The 26025-nt window shown below is 45.2% G+C and overlaps 2 protein-coding genes across 3 annotated transcripts in view; one reads left to right on the top strand and one right to left on the bottom strand.

The window, feature by feature from the left end:
- sik3 (SIK family kinase 3) overlaps nt 1-15272 on the bottom strand; it is a 41693-nt gene extending 26421 nt beyond the window's left edge. The window contains exons 1-3 of one of the 2 annotated variants that reach the window (XM_088620167.1): nt 14909-15272; nt 368-484; nt 4-67 (exon numbers count right to left, since the gene is read on the bottom strand). In XM_088620167.1, the coding sequence (XP_088476293.1) occupies nt 4-67; nt 368-484; nt 14909-15199 (472 nt within the window). In that variant the 5' untranslated portion in view covers nt 15200-15272. The remainder of the gene's footprint in view (nt 1-3; nt 68-367; nt 485-14908) is intronic. The other variant, XM_088620166.1, reaches the window with a different exon arrangement.
- A 2248-nt stretch (nt 15273-17520) lies between these two features.
- pafah1b2 (platelet-activating factor acetylhydrolase 1b, catalytic subunit 2) lies at nt 17521-25562 on the top strand. Its single transcript, XM_088620165.1, has 6 exons — nt 17521-17978; nt 18809-18895; nt 21375-21464; nt 21975-22091; nt 22412-22534; nt 23769-25562. The coding sequence occupies exons 2-6, from the start codon at nt 18815-18817 to the stop codon at nt 24045-24047; spliced, it is 690 nt and encodes a 229-aa protein (XP_088476291.1). The 5' UTR covers nt 17521-17978; nt 18809-18814; the 3' UTR covers nt 24048-25562.
- Nucleotides 25563-26025: the final 463 nt, after the last annotated feature.

The following is a 26025-nucleotide window of genomic DNA, read 5'->3' as shown; positions in this document are numbered from 1 at the left end:
TACCGAATATTTCCCCCCCACTGGCGTACTCTGTCACTAGATAGATCATCCGCTCCGTCTCCATCACCTGTGGGACAGACAGGCAGGACATCAGACGGACACGTGGCGGGCAGGCAGGCCAACAAGCAATGTGAAAGGCAGTTTATGTCATCAAGCAATCAAACAGACCAGCTATAGGTGGAGTATGTGACAGACAGACCTCGCAGAGGCAGATGATGCAACAGACACACAGACAGGCAGGGGCAAAGGGGCTGAGACAAACGGATCTGGTGGAAGCGGAGGTCGAAATGTGAAAGGACACATCTGCAAGAAGCTGATGGGGAGACAGAGAGACGGGCTCGGCTGAGGCTAACGAGGAGACAGAGACCTGGTAGAGACGGATGATGTGGGGGTGTCTCAGCATCTTCATAATCTGCACCTCCCTGAATATCTTCTTCAGATTCTCATCATCGAGCTGAGTCTTATCCACTATCTTAATGGCCACCTGAGACAGAGAGAGGGAGGAAGATGGTGAGCAAAGAGAGTGGGACATAGGAGAAAGCAGCATTAAACTCAGAGCTCCAATTTAATGGTGGTTTATTCGCCAGATTACCAGATAAAACGTTTCTCAATACAGCTTCCAGATTTATCTGATACAGATCGAAAAGATCCTTAGAAAATGGGATAACTGCACAAAAGAATCCCAAGAGAGCAGAATCTTATTTTGATAAGGTTTTCTGTTAAATTTGAAGGTCAACAACAAGGAAAAACATGCAATGGTAATCTGAATTAAATCATAATGTAATAAATAGACAAGCTAAATATGTACTAATGTGGGAGCTACATATTACATAGATTTGCTGTTTAACAACCAGCTTAAATTTCAAAAATATTTTCAAGCATCACTGCATTATAAAGGAATAATGTGCATTTATACAATACCAATATAAATAACCTGAATGTGCTCTCAATTACTGATTACATTTAAATTAAACTCAGGCACAAACAGGAAACACAAATTGTTAATAAATTATTCCCATTTCAGCACACTGTTTAAAATTATTCCATTTTAATCGCTTTTATGAACATGGTCATCAGTACTGTTTCCATTGACAAGAGCTAATTTTCCTTGCATTACATTAAAAGCACAGATGTAAAAAAAACAGCTTAAAAGAATACATCACAATTTGTTTCTACAACGTCACAATTTCTCACATTAAATTCAACAAAAAGAGGATACTGATCCCAATCCCTGGTACGGTACACGTATTTTAAATTCAAAATGTTGCTTTACATCAGAAGAGCATGGTCACTGTACCTGTAGATTCAATAAGGATGAAAAGGAGTGATGTTCTTTCATTGGGTTTTGAATTCCGTAATGCAGAATTCTACATAAACACAACCTCTGATCACATCCAGTGGGGCCATTTAAAATAAAAAAGGAAACAGAAAATACTACCTGTATGAGGCAATGTACTTTCTCTACATTTTAAAGCAGTATGTAAAAAACGAAAGAGACTGTCTCATAAGATCTATATACTGAGAGCATTAATAATACACAAAAATCAGCCAGTATATTATACAGAAAGTGTAATTCTTGTGGCTGCGGATGAGTGGCAGGGTGAGCTAGTATTTACACGTTAGCTGGCCACATGTCATTCTTCACCAGTTATCGTGGTAATTAAATACAGAAGTTTTGAACCATCTAAAAGGCAATTATTCACCACGTCCACCTCAGGTAGTTCAGGACTGGCATGATGGCAGTACCTGGGAACTCGGTCGATAGAGGATTCCAGATCGTACTTCGACCTGACTTCATTCCCTGGACTCCCCGCTGGTACTTGTAACCAATCTCTTGCTTTTGATCTTTGCCAACATTGTGTGGCTTACTCACACTGCTGTTTGCCTGTGTTTCTCTGCACAAGTCTGGATTTACTTCATGAAAACATGTTGCTGTGTCACCAGCAGTGACAAATTACAGAAAGTATGTAACAGCCTGAAACAATTTGAATTCTGCACTTGCACACAAGATACCACAAGATAAACATAAGGAATTCCCTGTAATACTCTTTTTAAAAAGAACTTGTTAAAAAAGAAGACCTGGTTAACTTCTATGCTTTAAGTCAACTTAAGGGACTTCTCTGTTGGAATAAGTACTTCAAGTAGGTGGCTGCGTCATCATGCATAAGCTGCAAACTTAAAGGTGCAAAGGAACTCACACCCAAAAAAGGCTCCACAACCGAAACGTTGCGTCTCTTTTCTTCTGTTTTCGGCATAAAATAAACCTTTACTTGTTTCTTTGGAATAAACCGTGTAAAACGGACACAGGACAACAGGATTTTAAGGAAGGATTTGACCTATGTCAGAGCAGGGAACATTTTGCACACAAAGGGATCCCTGGATCCTTTAAGAGCACAAGTGGTGAGATCCACAGTTCTGTTAAATATGAGCACCCAAACAACAAAGGGCAGAATTGTTCCCTCATTTCCAAACCTTCTCATGATGTTTTGCTGACACTTTTAAGTCTCTAACATGGTGAAATTGCACCGTCAGACCGGCTGAGGAGCTGGAAGCGCCTTACTGAGATAACATACAATCACAGAGCTAATTAAGTATAATAAACTTGAAAGTAACAGTTTGAAGGCTAAAAACTATCTCTGTATCACTTTTTAATCAAAATGAGAAAGAGATGCATCTTTTTGTGCGGATACACTCAAGCACAACAGTACAAAAAGGGAGATGATTATTATATCAAATGTTCGCCTTGTGTGACTGTATTTAATTCACAGGTGTCTTAATGCAGCGTAGCTGTGCTGGATAATTAACAGATTTAAATAAAAGAACTTAAGCGAAACACTTTAGATCAAAAGCCCTGTGCTTTTATGAGGGTAGCTGCGGCACATCTGAAATATGAGCCTTAACAAGGGCTGAGCCTCCATGTAAAACAAGTACACAACAACACTAAACAGTGTTCCCTCACCCTCTCTTGCACTATTAAACATATTCACATCCATCCGTATTTTAACTGCTTTATCTAGTACAGGACTGCAGGGAAACCGGAGCCTATCCCGTCAAATAACAGGGGCAAAGCAAGATCCAGAGCAGACAGCACATCATCGTAGGGCACACACAGGCACACTCACACCAGGGATCATTTTCCCAGATGCCAATTAACTTACCAGCACGTCTTTGAACTTTGGGAGAAACCAGAGCACCCAGTGGAAATCCACGTGAACACTGGGAGAACATACTGTACAAACACCACGCAGATAGCACGTCAGGAATTGAACCTAGGGCCCCAGCACTGTGAGACAGCAATGCTCACCATCACAACGTCGCACGTGCAGTGCCTATAAAACGTATTCACCCCTCTTGGACTTTTTCACATTTTATTGTTATGGCATGGATCCATTATGTATTTAACTGAGAGTTTTTGCCACTTTAAAATTTATACAACGTTAAAATAACTTGTACAAAAGCTTTTTCTTTCAATAACTGAACTCAGCAATAACTGACAGAGTTGTGAGGAGGCACAGATCTGGAAAAGGGTATAAAAACATATATATGGCGATGACCAATCCCAGGAGCACAGCCAGGTGCATCATTAAAAATAATTATAATTGCTTACACTTATATAGCGCTTTCCTGGACACTCCACTCAAAGCCCTTAACAGGTAATGGGGACTCTCCTCCACCACCACCAGTGTGCAGCCCCACCTGGATGATGTGACAGCAGCCATAGTGAGCCAGAACGCTCCCCACACACCAGCTCTCAGTGGGGAGGAGAGCAGAGTGATGAAGCCAATTCATAGATGGGGATTATTAGGAGGCCATAATTGGTAAGGGCCAATGGGAAATTCAGCCAGGATGCCGGGGTTACACCCCTACTCTTTTCCAGAAACACCCTGGGATTTTTAATGACCACAGAGAGTCAGGACCTCGGTTTCACGTCTCATCCAAAGGATGGAGCCTTTTTACAGCATAGTGTCCCCGTCACCTAGATTCACTTTCCAAAAGGACAATGACCACCAAGTAACACTATCGTGGCTTCAGAGGAAGAAGAAGAATGCTCTTCAGTGGCTCAGCCAAAGCCCAGACTTGAATCCTATGGAAGATCTGTAGAAGGACTTGAAGACTGCGGTTCACTGACGCACCCCATCAAACTTGACAGTGCGTGAGCAAATCTCCAAGTCTAGCAGACACAGGCATACGGAAGAAGATGCAAAGTTGTAATTGCTGGAAAAGGTGACTCTACAAAGTATTGACTCAGGGGGTGAAATCTTAAATAGAGATATTTCCATTTCTCATTGTTCATACATTTTTGACAACTAAATTATTTTAGCACTTATAAATTGCTGCGTATGTTGTGTAGATCAAAAATGTCATCGTTACCAGAATTTACAACATTTGCAATTGTTCGGTAGAGGGTGAATACTTTCTGTAGGCCCCGTATGCCACAATACTATGACAGAAAACCTACTTTAAAATTTTGTGTTTCATCATTGTCCCCAATGCCAGGGAATTACAGGGGCTATACCAACTGTGAAAGAGAACCCCTGTAACAGACCAGTTTCTTTTGTGCCATCAGCTCACAGCAAGCTAAAACAAATCAAGGAGTTTAACTAAAGTCCATAATGAAAGTCTGGGAGAAAGACAATCACCTCTGTAGTCTCTAAGGCATAAATCGTCTAGAGCAGTGGTGTAAGTCCTGATGATGGAGTTCCCTGTGTCTGCTGGCATTTCTTTCAACTAGGCCCTTGATAACCAGAGCTAACTGCTGACAGGATCTGTAGGATCTGCTAGATGGTTAAAGTTTTATTTTCTGCATTCAGGCCGGGTTTCAATGATCCCATGGTACACCCTTCCTCAATACTTGTTCTGTGAAGTCCCCGTCTGGTTTATTCTCCTGCTGCATTCTCGATCACTAATTTATTTCATGTTTCTATCAGAGGTCTCTTTTCAGAAAGCTGCTTTCAGCTCTTCCACAGCTTAATAAAATGTGTAATTTGTACGAACCTCTGGACTGAGAGAGAAGCCAAGAGACAGAACAAGCCTGACTCACTGTCACTGACTTGTCTGATAAAGTGCCATTCCCACTGTCCATGATGGAGTCTGTCCATCGATCACCTGTTGACAGCTGTTTGGTCAGAAATAAGGGAGCAAATTTTCAGCTAGAAAGACGAGGAGAGACAGAATAAAGGTGTGTGTTAAAGTTAGTGGAAATAAGGCACTTTTGGGTATTTTTAAACCAAAGACAGAATGGAGACAAAATGTCTAAAGCAGCAGCAGATCAGTTACAGGCACTCATTATCACCAATGAGCTCAGCTGGAACAAAAACTTGGGAGTCACCAGAGCACGTCAGGATCGGGACTGAGATCTTGCTTTTGGGGGGCTAATATTTCCTGACTCATGTAGCCCGGGGTCTTCTCTCAAACCAAGGGGGGCATAACCAAGCACGTCCACAGACTCTTCCCAAAATCATTATCACTTTATTGAGGTGTGTCTGTAGGCCCTCGTGCAGCCAGCAGCATACGTGTCTGTGCATGACTAAAGTGGTAAACACAGGGTTATCACACGTGAGCCTGTTTATTCCCTCTCCCTTCCTTGTGTTGTGCACTATCACACAATTGAGGTACAGAATGTCTCAGACTGAAGGAAAAGCAGAAAGAAACTCCTTCAATAGCTCCACATCCTATACAAATGCAGACGTTTAAGGGCTGCAATTCGTATCCACACTGTGCCTTGATAAAATATTTTAAACTGTAATTTAAATGCATGTAATTCTGGGTTTACACCTGGCAATCACTGCTAGTCTGCAGATTGCCTATTGTGACAAAGTCAGCTTTTAATATTGACTTTGTTTGCAGTATAACCATCATTCAAAACCTACATTTCGGCTTTCAGAAGAAGACCAGAAGGGTGAACTCGCTTTATCTACTTGTTGAACAAATGTACCGTAGTAACTCACATGCTAACAAGTACAGGTTAAAGTTCCTGAATACCAAAAATAGGAAATCCAATACTTACAATTGCAATAGTTACTCGCATACGTGGGGCCAATCTAGAATGTTTTAGATGTGGCAAAAATCAAACAGGTGTGACTACTGCTGTCTAAGCAGGTCAGAAGCAGTGCCCTCTCTCTCCAGACCAGAAATCCCAGTATGATGACAGGTAATGCACTTGAGAAGGTGCTGTTTGCTGTGTGGGAAGCCAGACTGAGGTTCGGATTATTGTTACACATTAGTGTACTTTTCACACACTCAGTGTCAAGAGCGGTAACTCAAAAACAGCTCAGAAAGTCTGGCTTGGCTACAGCCCCTCCAGGCTTGGCATGGGGGGACAGGCTGTTTCCTGCACTGCTCTCACATATCTTAATCTCATTGGGACCTCCTGGTTCAGTAAAGGCAAGAACAGATTCCTGCAAAACAACTTTCAAAGATCCATAAAAACATCAGCCATAATCAAGGAAAAAATAAAATGAGGTCAAAGTGCAAAGTCCCAAAGACATGGACCTAAGCAACAACCAGAAAGGAAACAATTTTATTTCCTAAAACCTCCTAGCACACTTACAAAACACATTACAGGAAAAGAGGAGGAAAACAAGAACCCTGATGTTTTACCCAAACAAAATGTTTATCACAACATTCTGGTTTGTATCTGTTGCCATGGAATAGACCCATCGCAGAATAAAATTAACCGCAGTTAAAAAACTTAACACGCTGGTCCATCTTATCAATAACTGAATAAAATTAAAGCACCATGTAGAACATGATTCAGCTCTCAGCATCAAATCAGTTGAAGGGTTGTTAAATTTCCGCACCCCAACTGGACTCACAGATCTTTGTCGCTGAAAACTGAAACACTGTCTACGGTGTTGGAACATTGGTCCATGCACAATATGAGATGTTGCAGTGTTAAAAAGCCATTAACCATTGCAGCCTCATGACACTGCTTGATTCTACAGGTGAATGAGCTAAAATGCAGAGAAGCAGAGCAGACGCAGAGTGCAATGCAGCCTGACCCATTTCTCATAGCTGAGCATCTTTCTTTTGGCTGTCAGTGTTACACATCTAACAGGACAGGTAACAAGCTTGAGATGCTCCAAGCTACGCCACACAAGCATTGTACGATCGACCTCCCTGAAAGGACGCACTGGGAGTGCCAGGCACTGTCGGACAAGGATTTGATCCCGACAGTTCAGATACACATGGCGGTCAGGGTGTCAATCACAGACTTACACTGCCAGGACATTAAGGTGCCCATTATGATGCAGTTAATCTGAAGTCTATTCTTACGGGTAAGAAGAAACAGAGGAGGCAGTAGCCAGAAGTGAGCGCGGCAGTGTCATAATCACTTTATTGAGTGATCTTGCCAGAACAAATTTATAAAATATGATGTGACCGGATAAAATTCAAAACTGGATCATGTGTGACAATCAGAAAACTCACTACTGTATTGTCACCAATAATTACTTTCTACTTTCCATATGCTATATATGCACCTACTATATATTTTTTATTATAGTCAGTCTTGACTTTGGCACAAAAACATTTTTTAGAGTTAATAAATGTAAAAGTTCCCTACAAAATGTCATCAATTTCCCTACGGGATTAAAAAAGTATTATCTATCTATCTAAAATAGGCTGAGTGCAAGATAGAAATAAGGAAATCTAGCACCAATATCACATCACATTATCCCAGTCTGGGTTTTTATCACAGTAACAAGGACAAAAACAAGTCCTCAACAAACCATGAAAAGCGGAACACAGAGTAAAATCTTGCTTGGCTAGTGATATCAATACGGGTGGCAATAGGGACCTCCACAATAATAAGAACCCCCAAAAGATTCTGATCTGCATCAATGCTTTCTTTAGCATAATCTATGAGAACTACAGAAGTAGTTCTTCTTCTGTAGAAGACTACAGAAACCAGAATAATCCTGCGGCTAGGATCACACCTTCCCCCTTCTCTTAACGACAGACTACTCTTCTTCTAAATTTTCTCCATGCATTGGAGGTTTCATTTCACACCTCTCTACACCTATCCTGACTTCACACCTCCTGATTGGCCTCACTTTCTGTCCCCTGCTCCCGCCTCTCGCTCCTCCTCCCTCCCAGCCTGTGTTCTCCCGCTACTTTACCTTTGCCTACTGCCTTGTCTTTCTCACCCCTGAAGAAGGCTCCACAGCTGAAACGTTGCATTTTCTTTCTTCTTTTTTTCAGCATGGAATAAACCTTACTTGTTCCTTTGTAATCTATGAGAATACTTGAACACTTTTTGCACCCACTGAAGGGATGTGAAAGCGTGAAGCAATGAAAGGTGACTGGGAGGAAATGCGCACAGACAAGTGGAAATTGCACTGAAATGCAGGCTGTATATTGGCTTTTCTGTCAATCAGTACCAGAACATCTGCATCTCAGAAAACCCGAAATGGATTCGAACCATAGCAAACCGGTGTCAGCACCAGCATTGTCTGCATTTTCTCTTCTTAAAAAAAGGGAAGCAAAGGAAGATCTTCACCAGCAGTCGCTAGCTGCGATGACAGAGACTACTCGAGGACGGGTCTGTGCTGCTCCTCAATTGGTAGTCAAAACCACTAGATACTCTCCATGGTATAATGCTCACACCCGATCCCTTGAACAGGAGTGCCGCAAACCAGAGCACAAATGGAGGTCTACTGGTTTGCAAGTATTCAAGTCGGCATGAACTTGAAATTACTGGGGTGAGAACAAAAATACTTTCTACAAACTTACTTTGTATGTTATAATGCTCCCAGCTGCTTCCATAATGTCAATATACTTTGATAGGATGACTTTGATTGGTAAAGCCAATCAAATGAATTAGTTTTATTCATGTTAAGAATTGCAAATTCTTTAACATTTAAATCATGAGAAGAATTTGTTTGAATTCTGTAACTACACTTCTGTCGAATTTTGTAGAATTCGAACATTTAGTAAGGTGATTAGAATCAAGTGGAGTGTCAGTGTGCTAGGAACATGTAGAAAAAAATCTAATGTCTTGTCTAGATCTTAGGGGTGCCTTTGACACGGTTGACCACTCTGTTTTGTTACACAGGCTTGAGGCTGAGGTTGGCTTATCTGGAACCGTCCTTAAGTGGTTTACTTCATATTTAAGTAATTGTTTTCATTATGATCAGATATCTAATACTTGTACTGCTTCATCAATGCCACCAGTTCAATTTGGGGTACCACAGGGATCAGTGCTGGGACCAATATTGTTCTCTCTTTACATGCTGCCGCTAGGTAGGATAATACAAAAACATTAACTTTCACTCATATGCCGATGACACACAAATATACTTTTCACTTACACCAAACGACAACTCTTCTATTATCACTTTAGTTGATTGCATTAATGAAGTAAAGACTTCGATGTGTGAAAACTTTTTGTTACTTAACTCTAATAAAACTGAGGTTCTGTTGTTTGGAGGAAACAATACTGATAGGACTACTATAACTTTAGTACTTAACTCAGAGAATTTAAAAATTTGCCTCAAAGACTCAGTGTCATATTAGACACAAGGCTCTCATTTAACTCTCATGTTAAAACAGTATCTAAAACATGCTTCCTACAGTTAAGAAATATTGCAAAACTACGGTAGTTTCTCTCCACTCAAGACACAGAGAAATTAATACATGCTCTTGTACACAGCAGGTTAGACTACTGCAATGCCCTACTATCAGAGAGCACCCACCACTCTTTCATCACCTTACAGCGAATTCAGAATGCAGCAGCTATTGTTACTAGGAGCAGAAAGTACAATCATATAACCATTCTTAGCTCTCTTCATTGGCTTCCTGTCAGGTACAGGGCGGACTTCAAAACCCTTCTACTTACTTACAAGGCTCTCAGAGGTCGGGCACCTGTCTATCTACTGGAACTTATTAATGTATACTATCCAAGTCGCCTGCTTAGATCACAGAATGCAGGTCTCCTTCATATTCCACGAATTAATAAAAAAACAGTTGGCGGTAAAGCCTTTAGTTACAGGGCCCCTAGCTTATGGAACAGTCTCCCGCCCCATATTTGGGATGCCAAGTCAATCTCAGTGTTCAAATCCAGACTGAAGACCTATTACTTCAGCCTAGCCTACTCACACCTTACATTATAGCCTGCTGCAACCATGGCTGCTGGTGCTGCTGTACATGCTATTGTGTGTCTCTATGTTGGCCCACCAGGTAAATACATTTGTTCTGACCAGACTATCCTATTCTCCTCCCCACATGTCCGATGGTGCGCAGGCTGGGTACCATCTGAGTTGGATGCTGCATCACTGCCCTGGATCCAAGAGGGACATCGTGGATATAGCTACCGTTTAGGAGGAATTTACTGGTCTACAAAGATCTGCATGGAGTACTAACGCACAGAAGACATGATGGATGGATGGATTAATACCCTCATCGTTTCCTTTTTTTAATTATATAATGTTAGCATGCCCAAAGGGGTTAGGCAACCAGTTGACCTTGGACCCCTAGAGGTTTTTTCTCTCCTTACTATGGAGTTTTTGGTTCCTCTCCTCCATTGTCTTCTGGTTTTCTGTTCCGTATTGACAAAATGTATCGTCAGCTGTACTGTTAAGAGCCTTGGGGCAACCTTGTTGTGAAAGGCGCTATATAAAAATAAATTGAATTGAATTGAACAAAGCAAACCCCAAATCACACAAAGGCAAAGCCAAGTCCAAAACAAATCTTTCATAATCTGGCCTCTGCTTCATTTGTTTATCATCCCTGTCCTTCTCCTTGGTGCTGCCATCCTTGATCCCTTCCTCTACAACTTTTAGCACATTTTCTAATTGTTCACCAGTGTTCACACACTGGCATGTCCCACCTAAGCTTTCAACATCTTCAGTACAGCATTTCTTACTTTTAGTCACACAGAGTCATTTCTAGCTCCACTGAAGTTTCTTCAGCTTGAACTTTGAATGACCTAACTGGTTTAACTGGACCCACTTGACACCTTTTTAAGGTATGGATGACTTGTTGCTGGTCTAGACTGAACAGACCCAACTCTCCCAGTAAGTCAATCTGTTACCAGAATTGGTCACTCTGTCACGTCCCCCAGCTCACCCTGAACACATGCTTACACACACGTGTTCAAGCCGGGATAACACCACTAGCCAACCACGAATGGGACACCCTGAGCTGTGGCCTATCACTGCCCCCGAGTCGCCCCGCACACTCATCTGCCCCCCTCCCGTCGCCCCCACACTCATCTGCCCCCCCCCATGTCACCCCCACACTCATCTGCCCCACTCTGTGCAGATACTAGGAGGTGCTAATGCCCAGCTGCTGTTCTAGTCACTGAGCATCACTAACGAATCTGCATTCCACACCATCCACCGTATTGTTTCCTACACCGTGTAAACTCTGTGTGTAAATTCTTAAAGTTTACATATTACACTTGAAATGATATTTAGCTGCATTTATAACGGAGTGCATTTTTCAAATAATATCCCGTTACATACCTTAGGTAAAGGAATCAGAGCGCTACATAACTAACTGAGAGACAAAAGACAGTAGGTGACTGACGTACACATGGATGGAAGCAAGACTCCCACTGCCGAGCACTTCAAACCTTTCTAGGTTTTATGCGCTGAAGGCCTTTGTATATAAGCAAACACCAGGTGCTGAATGTTTCATGCTCACTACGTTATTGTGAGGAAAATTACCAGAGGCAAAGACCTGGACTTAAAATAACATGCTTTCATGCTTCATCAGTACAATTTGTACGAGACATTGCCACTCATAAGAACTGAAAAGAATCAAAATTGCTCTGAAGGGGCAATCTTATTTCCATCCCCTTGTAAGTCACGTTAATCATGAAGCTTATTTTGTGCAGGTTACCTAATTAGGCCCACAAAAGGTAAAACTGTTTTGAATGGGTGGTTTAAAGGCTGGTGATTATTCTGATGACTGCCAAGGCAGAAGACTTCATAAAATATCTATATTAAGCATTTTCCACAAGGAGATTATACTGGCCAAAACACCAGGAAGGCCCAGTCAAATTAATAGATTCTGGTTAACTTGAGGAGTATACGACAGACTTCCATTACCTTCCCTGGTCTGAACAAACCCCAGATCTTAATCCTGTGGAAGACATGGGGAACAGACTGCTCAATCCCAGCACACCGTTCCCTCTCCACAATTTCAACCGAAAGCAATCCAGCTGAAGGAATAGGACGGCACTGCAAAAAATCTGCTGGATAATGTACATGTAGCCATTCTGTTCACAGAGTTACAGCAATTCACTCTTAAGAGTTCCTGAAGAGCTCACTGAATAAGGACTCCAAAACACAGGGATGTCAAACTGAACCTGTTAGGCAGAAGGGTGTTCTGTTCTTCCTTGTTTTAACTTAAGATCATCGATCTCCTTTTTGGTTTAGATAGGACAAATTTAAAGGTGTTTTAATATTGGTAATTGAAAGTGGTAATATGCTACATAACTATTGTAAATGTATCAATTCTTCCATTAAATATGCTTCAAGGAAACAAATCAGAGTCCAAATACTCCATTTCAGAATTGACAAACAACACATCGTGTACCATTTGCAAGAATTAAGCAGAGAAGCATAATAAGTCGCACTGGCACACATTTGCAAAGCAAACCTACTCAAAAAAGGTAACAAGCCTGTACTGTCCAGCAAACTGTGAGAGTCTACAGGTGTCTGTAACGCACAGATCACAGATCAAACTACTTAGCAACAGAATTCTCTTCTACTTCCTGTTTTCAGTTCATTAATCATAATCTGATTGATACATATAGCTATCAGTAACTTCATTTGTAAGAAACATAATTAGTCTCTATTCAACTGTCATGGTAACATGAATGAAAATAGAACCACCTTTCTGCTTCATCAAGTGGGTTTGTACAGTTGGACAAAGTTTGGGACCGATAGGACTCCAATAGAAAATGTGACTAAATTACATGTAAAATAAGTGATAGTTAATTTTACACTGATAGGCAGAAAGAGGAAACAAATTCTTCTGGAGTGAAGAAGGCTCATCAACCAAAGCACTGTTTCTTCCTTCTGTTCTTCAGTGTGGAATTAACCTTGATCTGTTTCTTTGCAGCCAAACACGCTGATACAGCTCCCCACTGAAACTTGGGAATTATAGGCTACAGTAATTGGGAGCGAGGTGCGTTTAGGCCTGTGCAATGTGAAAAGTGTACTCCTGCCGCATACAGCCGAATGTCACAGCTGGGTGATGCACAAAACCTCACACCTTGCTACCAACTTTCATACAACATGATGTACGTGACATATACATCACAGAAAGAAAAGATCTGACACACCATCCCCCAAAGCAAACACGCTTCACATGACACCCACAGCAAAGCATCCCAGAGTTTCTTCCCGTGTTGTACAGTTCTGAGGAGGGAGCCAGAGGTGGGCCTGAATAAACTGCTCCCAGAATTAGACAGATGTGCTGACAGGAGCCAGTGAGACGTGCTCAGTGCTGATTTACAGTTCACCAACAAATGAGTTGTACAGCTGTTTGCTGGTGCACTGCTATAAGTGTATATATATATGCCCACAGAGTGCCTTTACAGTCAGTGTGAGTGTATGTGTGTCTCTGTGTGAGTAAATGAGTGTGAATGAGAGTGTGTGAGTGCCACAGATGGGCCTGCAAACTGCAAAGCCCATAAGCCGAGAGATCGAAGGAAGGAAATCAAAGACAGGGCAAACCTGAGAAAATAAAATGTCTTGTGTAGAAAGCAGACACTTCCATGAACAAATTCTTCCATCACATCAACCAAGACTAAGGCACCCCAGATAATCAGCACTACCACTGTTGTCAATGAATAGACAGACAAGGGGTTTAACAGAGCGGGAGAACAGCGAAACAGAGCTTAAAGTCAGCTCACTACACACCTGCTGCACCGCCAGGCCAGCTCCAACCCAAGGCGCCTGACAGGGATTTGGAACAAGAACACCTTGCACTACAGAGGTTGGCCATGAGGTGTCCAATCCTGGTGTGGGTTTTCATTCCAACTCAAATCTTAACAAGCTAAACCAGCTGGCTATTGGCTTAACTGGATCAATTTAACAGCTTCTCTCTGCTCTTCCAGGGCTTGAAACCCTGCAGATTGGCACACCAGGACAAGGGCTGCACACCCCTATACTGAATATCAAGAACATCCTGCCTGGCGGGCTCACTTCTTTTCGTCAAGTGCTCTAAATGGCATCAAATAGGACACCTACAACAGCATCTTCCTGTCCCAGCTCAGTAGCTAATAATGATGATGCAGCATCATTACTGAGCCAATTTAACTCCTACACAAATACACTCACTGTCGGTCTCTGCAATACGGTTAAATCTGAACACCCAACACACACACTCCCAACTAGCACCTATAAACACCACCCCTACAGCCTCATCACAAAACCACGAAGTTCGGACACCACTCGCCCACTGTGGATTCAGACCCTGGCGATCCACAGACCCTACTATGCGCCGTGTCAGCGGCGACAACTCGACAGCATCCCACGCCGCTCCACGGCTGAGCTCACTTCACCTTACACAACATCTCTGAGCCAGCTCTCTCGCCTCCGCGGCCTGTCAGTACATTTTACCCCTGACTTTTTGGAAACAAAACCCAACGGGACAGACCCCACCACCGGGCAGCCCCACACGTCTCCGCACACACGGAGCCCCTGTTCCCCGGTGCTCCTCCGAGCTCACCGCCCGCCGACAGGACGCTGTCAACTCACGCTACCGTCTGGTTTTCGCCTCCGCTCTTGCCCCCCAGGCCGAGCCGGGCTGGCGGTGGCGCTCTTCCCGGCCAGCAGGCCTGGCAGCCCCGGTGAAAAGTGAGAGCGCGGCTGCGCTCCCTCTCGGTCGCCCGTGGCGGAGCAGTGACAGCCCGGCCCGGGGGCTGCCGGGTCCTCCTGGTTGCGTCTCTTACCTTGGCCCTGGTGATGATGTGCGTGGCCAGCTTGACCACCGCGAAGTTGCCTTTTCCGATGGTCCTCTCGATTTCGTAGGGCCCCACTCTGGCTGGAGGGGGCCTGCCGCCCGGGAGGTGGCCAGGATTGGTGATGCAGCCGGCGGCTTGGGCAGCGCGATTGGGGTGGGTGATCCCGGCGGGGGGCTGGGCTCGGTTCTGGGCGCCCATGCCTGTGGAGGCGGGTCTGGAAGAGTGGGTAATCCCAGCCGTTACTGGTCCGGCTGCACCGCCGCTCGACACGGCCGCCATCTTCTCGCCTCTCTGCGGGAACAACAAGCAGTCCCGCGGAACGCGCAGCGCGGGCACGCCCCCGCTCTGCGTCACCTCGCACGGGCTGCTCCGCCGCAGCGCCACCTCCTGGTTGTAACCATGACGACGACTAGCGTAACAATGACTTCATTCCCCTACCTTGCTCAACGCACAGAATCGTTGCCCCGGCAACCGATCTGCGTTTCTCCGTCCCGAGTAAAGGAGATACAGGAATATTTATTTTACCAGTGACAGCTGTGTTCTCTCAGCCTCTCCTTCCTTCAGCCCCCTTTTCCACCTCTCGGGAACGCACCCTGCTGGCAGGAACGTGTAAGCAGCGGGTGCGCGCATTTCTAGGCCGTGCACAGGGCAGCCAGTTTGCTGCAGCGCAACAGAGAGTCTTGTTGCAGACCTCCGGTACTAACAATGCGCCCAATCAGGGAGCTGTCTGTAATATCATAATAACATCACGTCACAGTATTTAAGAACCAGAGTTTATTACATTTCAGTATGAAAAATGGCTTGACCTTTAAATGAATCGTTAACGGATCCTGGAAGGTGCGGGTTACAGAGAACATATGAAATTACACATCTAAGTGAATTATTAAAATACATTACAATTTCTCGATGAAAATATCGTAAAACTAGATGTCTGAGAGTGAACATGCCAATTAAATGCAGCACTGCATACCCATCAGATTACTACTCGCAACATATTCTCTTTTACTGTTATAACAACAATTCCTTACACTTGCAGAGCGCTTTTCTGGACACTCCACTCAAAGCGCTTTACCTTTACGTGCCTCCACTGCCACCAATGTGCAGCATCCACTTGGACGCTAATTAAAGTTAAAACCCACAATTCTAGACTGTGCATAAATCACATCACACTGATTACAAAATCCAAGAGAACAAGGGGGGTGTTTGTCCGTAATTATGCGAGACGACCGACTGGGTTTTTTGAGGCGAGGCTTTGCTCCTAGTTGAAGGGTAAAACGTGGAGATAACCAACCCTGTTTCAGTTTTGGTCTGATCGCAATGCGATAAAGTTGTAATGTAAGAAGATGGACAAAATAGGCTCAGAAAGACCGTGAACAGTTCTTATTTTCGAACTCGTTTAGCTGTTGGATTGTAAGCAAAAACAACTCGTGTCTGAATTCCGGTGGCGCCGGTTCCTGCTGCACCTGAGAGGGCTGTTGTGGAGACAGATCCAGTGGGGTAACCACAGCGTCCGCCTCTGGGTCGTCTGCGGTCTGCCTGGTCCACGCACCCCTAACAACGCAGTTCGCGTTTCTATAGCTTCTATTGCATCCCCCTTTCCTCAGAAGTAGGCTCCATAATACCTTTGTCAGCCTTACAGTCCAGTTACACTGTTGAACGGTGGTGCCGCCGAATGCCACGCGGTTATGGGATTTGGGGTTGAAGCACGGTGTAACTCTATGAATTGGCTACATTACTCTGCTCTCCTCCCCGCTGTGTGGTGGTGCTGCACACTGGTGGTGGTGGAGGGGAGTCCCCATTACCTGTAAAGCGCTTTGAGTGGAGTGTCCAGAAAAGCGCTATATAAGTGTAAGCAATTATTATTATTATTATTATTATTATTATTATTATTATTATTATTATTATTATTAACTCGGTGGTGGTGATCAGAAACATAGCCTAGCGTCGCGCAGTCTGGTAGTTTTCCCCATGATAAATCTATGTTAATGGTAGTCGTTCACATGGATTTCAAACACGTGTGTTGGTCTCTTTACACCTCAGAAACGAGCGGGTCAATCGGCTACCAAGTGTTATACTTCTGAGAAAGAGGAGGAGTTCTCGGAACCATTGCTTGGCTTTCCTGAATGAAGTCTGGAGTGTTTCCCTCTCTGGTGTCCCTCTCCCCTTAAGACCTGGTTCTGGTTTAGGCCCAAATGTTTCTGGTCATACGTGTCGTTTAACATTTTACGCTTAGGCTACAAGGAAGGTATTTAATCGATTTTAAGCAACAATATGCTATAAATACACAAAATTATGCAAAAGGAGAGCCTAGCGATTATGAGTTACAAAAACGGATAAATTAGTGTCATTGAATTATTTCGTAATTTTAAAACTATTACTTGTTCCTTATTTCATAATTATTACGCTGGAAAATAATAAAGTTGTCTATAGTAGATCGACACGGACACAGAAAACAGATTATATTTCTGACGTAGTTCAAGTCGGTAGCTGCGTCATGTGATAATAATACTTTATTAATCCCGTAGGGAAATTGATGCAGCATGTGTGGGCTGCAAAATAACAAGTAAAGGTTTATTCCTCAAGGCTCCACAGCCGAAACGTTGTGTTTGATTTCTTCTCTTTTCAGCTTGGAATAAACGACTTGATATTTCTGACGTCACGATTTGAAGGCGGGACATCCTCCCAGGCAAGGGTGATTGACATATGGAAGCGGAAGTGGCGAGAGGTTAGTGCAGCCTGTGTAGCGAGCGGGAGGTGGAGATCTTGGAGGAATCATAGATCAAGAAGATCACGGAGATCCCTAATACGCGACCGACCATATCGCAGCACCGGCGGACACCTGGGGAATACGCATTACAACCCGACCTGCACGGAGCCTCTGGGCGCTGGAGAAGAAGGGAGAGAAAGAGACACAGCCAGGGAGTGCTGAACGCAGGGATCCGGACACGCTGGTGCAACAATAACAGGGCTGCCCATCAGAGCATCTCCGGGCTCAGACGGACAGATCGCCGAGTCAGCGCGCACAATCGCTCTTTGCATCCGTTTTCGGGAGCAGACGGTGAGTGTGTCCTGCTTGGCCGGCAGGGCTGTGCGGGCGGGCGGGCGTGCCCGAAGCGCCGAGGCGCTGGGCGGGGGGGACGGCGGCGACTCAGGCTCTGCAGTGATTGCGCCGCTGTGGCCGCCCTGCACTTCGAGCGGCGAGGTGTTTATCCGAAGCAGATTGTTATTGTTTGAAGCGGACAGCTGGTTTCCCGCTTTCAGAAACGCAGGTCGCCAAGAAGCCTCAGTCGGAGATCAAGAACCCGACATGAGCTAGTCTCCCCGTCTCCTGACGCTGCCGCCGCCTCTCCCTCTCTCTCGCAGCCCGCTCAGGAGCGGATGCTATAACGGGCATCTCCCGGGGCGCCGCAGTGAGAAAGCGGCTGTGTGAGCAGTCATGTGTTCCTCCTGCGGCCCGCTGCTGTTCTGCGCCTGATCTCAGGAAACACATGGGCTCCCACAATCGAGCCTAGCGAACAAAATGGAACCGGCGGGGGAATTCAATGGCGTTCAGGCGGTTATTAGTATATTTTCGCATTTTGTACACGCATATAGGCCTGTTCCTGCTGTAGAAATAGCGCCGTTGTAAGAATGTAGTATATTTCTATACCTGGTGAATGCACCTGCGAAGGAGCCACTGTATAGACTTGTTCCAGGTGTCATGGCCCTTGATGCAGTCACTGTATCTGTGCCCGCTGTGCAGACAGTTAATACATGTACTGCTTATTTACCTGGTAAACCAGCAGTTATTGGGACAGTAGTTCTCTGTGTGGACACCAGATGTCCTCAGGTGGCCTGCACATGAAGGCCGTGTTTGTGCAGCGTGACTCACACTCACTCGCTCCACAGGTCAGGATGAGCAGTGAGGAGTTGAACCTGGCCGCTGTGCCTGTCCCAGTGGAGGACGTCCAGGGAGATGGGCGCTGGATGTCCCAGGTGAGACAATTCCCAGCTTGGACACACAAAACTGAACATGCATGTCCACTGCCGCGGGCCAAATCCTCACCCGTTGAAGTGACAGGTGCAAGTGTCAAACTCTCATGTCTACTGTTTGTGTATCCGCGAGTCCTTACCATGATCTGGCGTTAGTGTTTTGGCGGCTGTCTATCTGCCAGCTTTAGCAATTGCTCGGGAAATGCCTGCCCAGAACGTACACACATCAGTGTCCTGGCTTCCACCTGCTATATGTGCAGCATTCTTATCTCAGTGCAGAAAGGACACATTAAGTGCAAGTGTAGGTGCTACTATTGACAGCAGCCTCCAGGATACAGGCCAGTGCTGACTGGACCTCAAGCAGGTGATATCAGATGGACAGTAGTCTCCAGGATACAGGCCAGTGCTGACTGGACCTCAAGCAGGTGATATCAGATGGATAGTAGTCTCCAAGATACAGGCCAGTGCTGACTGGACCTCAGACAGGTGATATCAGATGGACAGTAGTCTCCAGGATACAGGCCAGTGCTGACTGGACCTCAAGCAGGTGATATCAGATGGACAGTAGTCTCCAAGATACAGGCCAGTGCTGACTGGACCTCAGACAGGTGATATCAGATGGACAGCAGCCTCCAGGATACAGGCTAATGCTGACTGGAATACAGGTTATAAATAGTGATACATGCAGAGAGAAATTAAAATCTCAACAAATGAGTATTGAAAGCAATAATTTTGGATGTTTTTAATGCCTTTCAGTATAAGATATCAGGGTTTCCCACAAGAAAAGGCTAAGGCTAGATGGTAACCTCTACCTCCCCAGCCCTGCCCCCTAGCTATCTGCCAGCTAGATTACTGTACTTGCTTGCGAACTATCTGGCTGTCTTATTATATTCTGAATTACACTTTATTTGACCAAAACAACTCATTTGATTATATAGGATTCATCAAAGATGTAGGCTGCCTTTGATGGTGCCTGAGGAAGAGCCTTGTGCTTCAAACATATTGCTGTTTTCTGTCTGCATCAAGCCATTTTTCTTTCTTGCTATTGAGGCTGTTTATTGTTTGTGCTCTTATTGAGGCAATAAGACTATTTTCACTTTGAAAATGAAGTGGCAAGTGATGCAGGGACACATTATTTGTCTGTGACCCAATGATTCAATGATTCAGGAGCAAGGCAGCTGAATCTCATGTATTAAGAGTATCCTGCATTTTTTCCACGTCTTGCTAACAATGCTCTCAAGGGTGCAGACCCCCTAATGTGTGAGATTTTTAGTAAAAAATTGTGATCGCGTACTGTTTGTTTTGAGGGTCTCTTTTATGCAAGTACAAAAGAACACATCGATTAATTAACAGAATTTCTTGACTCCACAACAATTTCAACATTTTACGTTCATCCCTTCATTTAAAAAAAAAATCTGCCTCCACTTGATAGAAGTACATGAGATTTGCAGAACAAGGAGTGAGACCGAGAGATTTGCTCCCAAAGCATGAACAGCTCCCCCGCAATCCGAAATTGGAAGATGCGGTTGGACGATCCACGAGTGGATGTTGTGTATATTTTGTTCATGTTCATTTGTTTACTTGGCCAGGTGCTGCCGATTTTTGAGCAGGAGGCCCGCCAGACCTGTATACAACTTTGCGAATCCCTGGATATTTTACAGTCAGCCATAGTAGTCATGATGAGTCTTAATACACATTCATTTTCAGTCTGATGCTTGCAGTCTGATTTTGTTTTTTACTTCCTCTCGAAGACAACCAGAACTTTTCTTTTTTCAAAGTAGATCATACAGCAAAATTTTTGATATCCACTGAGTTATAGGAGAGGTGCAGTGCGATGGATTCTGGGTCTACAGTAGGGCTGGGCGATATGGCCAAAAACATTATCGCGATAAACATTTTCACATCAGTCGATGTCGATAATTATCACAATAAATGTCAAATCATTATTTCTTTCAAGTTTAAAGGCAGATTTTTTCTCCTGAGTGAAAGATGAAGAAACCAGACAGTTAATTGGTAATTTAAACAACTCTTTTTTTTTTTAAGAGCACAACAAACACTTGCCAAACAGCAGAAACATTAAACAAATCTGTTAGCTGCCCGGTCTGCAACACGCACGCGCACTCGCGCAGTATTTTGTGCGCATGCACATATCATGCGCAAAGCAGAAACATACATATCGAACATTTATCAAACTTTTGTTAAAATTCTATCGAGGAAAATTATATTGTGATAATTATCATTATCGAATTATCGCCCAGCTCTAGTCTACAGCACTACATGTTGCAAAGGATCATGAGACATCCCTCAAGTTAGCATCAAAATATATATACTGACTGACTTTGTAAAGGAACAAATTATTGTTGTTTTAAATTAAAAACAACAATGAGCAAACCAACTAGGTTTTATTCTGATCTCTCTTGTCTCTTTATATTGCCTTCTGTGTCTGTCTTTGTTGTTTCTGTGTCTGTCTGCTTGTGTTCAGCACACTCGATTTGTCCAGGAGTGTAAGGACAAGGAGCCAGAGGTGCTGTTTGTGGGAGACTCCATGGTGCAGCTCATGCACCAGTATGAGGTGAGGACAGGGAAGGCTGTCTCACGTGTGCAGTGTCTCTGTATGGCACTGTCTACATTGGGTGTGTGGTCAGCAGTTTCCAACTACTGACAGTTCTATAGAGGCTCATTCTGCACATTCCTGTCCACACACTACACATTTTGTGTATAGACAGTACTGTACAGAATTGAGTGTACCGAAACTGCCTCTCTTGTGTCCAGTATGGACATATGTGCATGGGTGTCTGTGTCTGTGGACAGCATGTGTCCTTGCAGTATCTGTGTGTGGGGACAGCTAGTATCCGTGCAGTGTGTGTGTGTGTGTGTGTTTGTGGATGGCACGCGTCCGTGCAGGGTGTGTGTGGGGACAGCGAGTGTCCATGTGTGTACGGAACGTGTCCGTGCTCTGTGTGTGTGGACGGTGCATGGCCGTGCAGTGTGTGTGTGTGCGTGCGCGTGTGTGTGGAGGGAGTGTGTCCATGCAGTGTGTGGGGAGCTTCACCCATGCCTTTGTTTTTGTTTGGTCTGTCAGGTGTGGAGGGAGCTGTTCTCTCCACTCCATGCGTTGAATTTCGGAATTGGGGGAGACACTACCAGTAATGTCCTGTGGAGGCTGCAGAACGGCGAGCTGGAGAACATCCGTCCCAAGGTGACTGGACGAGGGGATGAAACATGGGTGATGGTTGTGGAGAGATATAGTACGAGTTCTGGGCATAGGGCTGTAAGGGATTTGAGTATGAGGTGCAGTATGAGGTGACACAAGAGTGGGTAAGAAATGGAGAATTGGGGGATGGGGATTGAGGCATGTGGGTGTATTATTGGTAGGGGACTGAGTGTAGGGGGTGAGGATATATGAAATGTGATACTGTCGTTGGCCTGTAGAGGGCGGTGGAATACACAATGGGGAGTCAGGGGGGAGAGGTGTATGGGAGTGGCGTGGCCTGGGTAAAGCGTGCGCTCTGTCTCCAGGTGGTGGTGGTTTGGGTAGGAACCAACAATCACGAGCACACAGCTGAGCAGGTTGCCGGGGGCATCGTTGCCATCGCAGAGCTGCTCACGTCCCGTCTGCCACAGGCCAAGGTCGTCATCCTGGTAAGAGCCACCTCCCTGCCTGCAGCCCTGGCTGTGGAAGCAGTCCGAATTTCAGCCACGGTCCTGGATGAAAGACACGCTGTGGCTGACCAACTTCCGACTCCGGACACCGCAGTGGTGGGGCGTCACTCAGGCAGCGTTGTGCTTGGAGCTGTGGTCTCAGAATCACGTGTCAGCAAGCCCAGAGATCCATGGGAGCCGCGAGGTTGGAACGGCGCTGCAGACACAGAGAGCGTGTCACATTCAGAGGCAGGTGGACTGGCACTAGGGACATTAGCTAACAGAAAGTGTCACTAGTGCCAGATATCAGCCACGGACGTCTTGGCTCTCAAAGGGCCAAGCCCAAACTCTTTCTATTGAGGAAAAAAAAAAGGTTCAGTACTTCTAATTCTGTTCTAAGTATCTACTGCACGTTTCTCATAATTAAAAAAATTATCAATTAAAGAGATCTGAAACCTACACCCAGCTGCTTTAGAGAATATAAATATAGGCATTCTGCCTGGGAGTTGTTCTCTTATCCCCATGGTTATGTACAGTAGTTTGCATAGGCACGCACTGGCATGTCTGTTATACCTGTTAAATTAAAGGAAACAGGAGGGCATCCAGCCCATCTAGCCCATGTGGTTGTTAGTATTTTTGGACAACATGGCTGTACAGCTTGTTCCACACTCCCACAAGCCTTTGTCTAAAAACATGTCTCCTGTTTCCAGTTATCAATGCACTGCCACATAGTATTCACTTGTCCTCTAGTTTCTATTGCACTGTGGATCCGGAAGAAGCAGTTTTTGCTGATTTATAGTTTATTCTACAGCAACAGAGTTAATAAAGTGTAAAACATATTCATTTTAAACTGCACCCTTGACAAGATAGCATTTTACTGGGGCACATGAACACACAAAAACAGTTACAGAACACATTACAACAGAAACGTTACAAACAAGAGGTGGCTGTTTGGCTAAAAGACACCTAGAAAATCTGCAGGCCCAGCAGCACTCTAGGAGCAGGACAGGGTCATTGGTTATCAGTCTGGCCTGGTGATGGCTGCACAATAGTGCCCTCTTATGGAAGCAAGGCAGAACTGCAGCTTCTGGAAGTCCATGTTATTCATTCTCATCTGTACACACCTCTCTTTTTCTGACTCCTTCTCCGTCTCTTCCTCTCTTGTTCTTTCCCTCTTCCACTTCTTCTTGGCCCTGGTCTTCTCCTCTCCTCTGTGCTGCTCTGCCTCTCTCAGGGCCTGCTGCCCCGGGGGGAACGTCCCAACCCCCTGCGGGAGAAGAACCAGGCTGTGAACACCATTCTGCGCTCGGCCCTGCCGCGCCTCGGCCCCGTCCAGTTCCTGGACGTGGGGGCGGGCTTCGTGCACTCTGACGGCACCATCTCCCCGCGCGACATGTTTGACTTCCTGCACCTGACTGCCTCTGGGTACCGCGCGGTGGCCAAGCCGCTGAGCGACCTGCTGCTGCAGCTGCTGGAGGAGACGCCCGAGGAGAGGCGCGCGTCTCTGGTCTGATGGGCGCCGGGACACTACCACAGAGAGAGAGCGACCAAGAAACACACGGGCAGTGAAGGACGCACTCTGCAGGGAAACAGAGCAGACTCACACAAGTGCAGCTTGATCCATTCCAGGCTCGGGCATGAGGGCCAGCAGCAGGCACAGGGTTGGATGGTTGTTCCCCATTTTTATAGACGTCTCCGATGTGAAACATGTACGGCTGCTTTTCTGCAGTGTCAGTGTAGTTCATACTGAATGGGTCCCATAAGCATGCAGTGGCTGGCTTATCTCTTTCCCTGCACTCAGACAATGAACCACCGGCTTGCACTGACACTGAGAGAAAACTGAGAATCACACTTTGAGATAACATAGCACCCTTCCACTACACAGTGAGGCCAGCCAGGTATGGACAAGCTATCAAGCTGCAACCTCATCAGGGTAACTCTGCCCCTGCCTCTGCATCTGATTGGATAAAAAGGACTTTGCACACCCCAGCCAGATTGGTCAAGGATGAGATGTGGGGTGGGGCAAAAGTTTGCTTTAGTTATCTTGCCCCAAATTCTGAAACTCCGGATTTCACTCTTCACCGCCAGGTTACAGGGGCAATAAATTGGCTGCACTGGACGTGGGGGAGAGGTGGTCTTTTGGGGTTCCTGGGGAGTAATACAGGGAGTGTTTAATACAGAGGAGGCTTGGTGTTGTATCAAGTGGGGCTGAGGGAGAGAGTGAGAGAGACTTCAAAAAGAGATTTGTAGCATCCAGTCCTGGAATCCTGTATAAAACTGGAAAACTGGATAAAAAAATGGCCAGGAAAACTTGTAAAACTCGTAAGACCTGTGCAAGTCTGTGAGCTATGCTGATGCAGCTGGGAAGACAGCCCATTTGCCTTTATGTGAAACAGCTCAAATATTTGATGTCTATGAGGAATAAAACAGAAAATCAGCTAGGATTGTGGAGGTTGGATCTCCTCAAGAATCGGGCTCCCATTGCGTAGCTGGTACAGTACGGCTGCAGATATTTTAAAATTGAGTTCTTTTCCTTTCCTGCTTCCTCAGTACAGCTCAGATGGGGGCCTGCAGCCACACAAACCTGAAATGGATCAAACTGCTCTGCGGCTGGAGTCTTCCAGTTTCCCTGTTCTGCCTCACTGTGCATTGCATGTGTCCGTGTTGAATGTCACCACGTCAACATGTTGGAGTCTGAGAGGTGTCCCGTGTGAGTGTGTGTATTTCAGCATACTTGCGTGTCTGTGTCACTACAATGTGTATGTTTGGGAGCAAATGTGCGTGTTGGTCTGAGTGGGGCGGTCAGGATGTGTGTTTGTGCGTGACTGATTGTGTATATACAGTATATATATAAATATCTAACCGCAGTAGATGCCTTGTGCTGTAGGAGGCAGTCTGTGCTGTGCAGTGAAAACCTTGAGTAGAAGCACTGTGCTGTGTTGTCCAGACAGAGCAGAGTCTGTGTGCTGGCTGGGCTTATCTTGTGTTTGATGTAGCAGAGCATTTCAATAAAGGACCATAGAGCTGAGTGCTGTCTGAGACTGGTCTTGACTCTGGGTTTGAGAATCGGATTGCTGTGCCTTCCTGGCCCAGTTTCAGTCTTGCACAACAAGCAGGAACAGGTGACCACTTGCCTCCTGCAGCAAGGGGCTGCCGGTGACACTGTCAAAACAGCATCCTTTCCTCATCAGCTTCATGTCAGGGCACTTACAGAATTCATGTCTTTATGGGTGAATCTTTGCAGTGCCCTGGTGCAGAAACACTGGAACCAAAATGGCCCTGATCTACTCCTGCCCCTGCCTAATATCTATAGAGTCTCCAGTCTCCAACCTCGCGCTTGGTTCTCAACTGCTTGTTGAAATATGTCCTCTAATGCCTCTGCCTGTGTGGCCAGTTCATTCCAGACTTGGTGAGGCCTCATTCCAGAGAGCACTGTCTGCACGGAGAGTATAGAGGCTTTGTGAATTTCATAGCACAATGGTTAGTTGTAG

This window comes from Lepisosteus platostomus, chromosome 25 (genome assembly GCF_059453375.1).
Source record: "Lepisosteus platostomus isolate fLepPlt1 chromosome 25, fLepPlt1.hap1, whole genome shotgun sequence".
Taxonomy (NCBI): Eukaryota; Metazoa; Chordata; class Actinopteri; order Semionotiformes; family Lepisosteidae; genus Lepisosteus; species Lepisosteus platostomus.
This window is presented reverse-complemented; position numbering and strand designations above follow the sequence as displayed.

What these genes read in the sequence shown, in the direction of transcription:
- pafah1b2 (XM_088620165.1), top strand. Translation starts at nt 18,815, where the DNA reads ATGAGCAGTGAGGAGTTGAACCTGGCCGCTGTGCCTGTCCCAGTGGAG. An exon ending in AGCTCATGCACCAGTATGAG is followed by an intron (nt 21,465 to 21,974) that starts GTGAGGACAGGG and finishes TTGGTCTGTCAG; the next exon opens with GTGTGGAGGGAGCTGTTCTC. An exon ending in AGGCCAAGGTCGTCATCCTG is followed by an intron (nt 22,535 to 23,768) that starts GTAAGAGCCACC and finishes TGCCTCTCTCAG; the next exon opens with GGCCTGCTGCCCCGGGGGGA.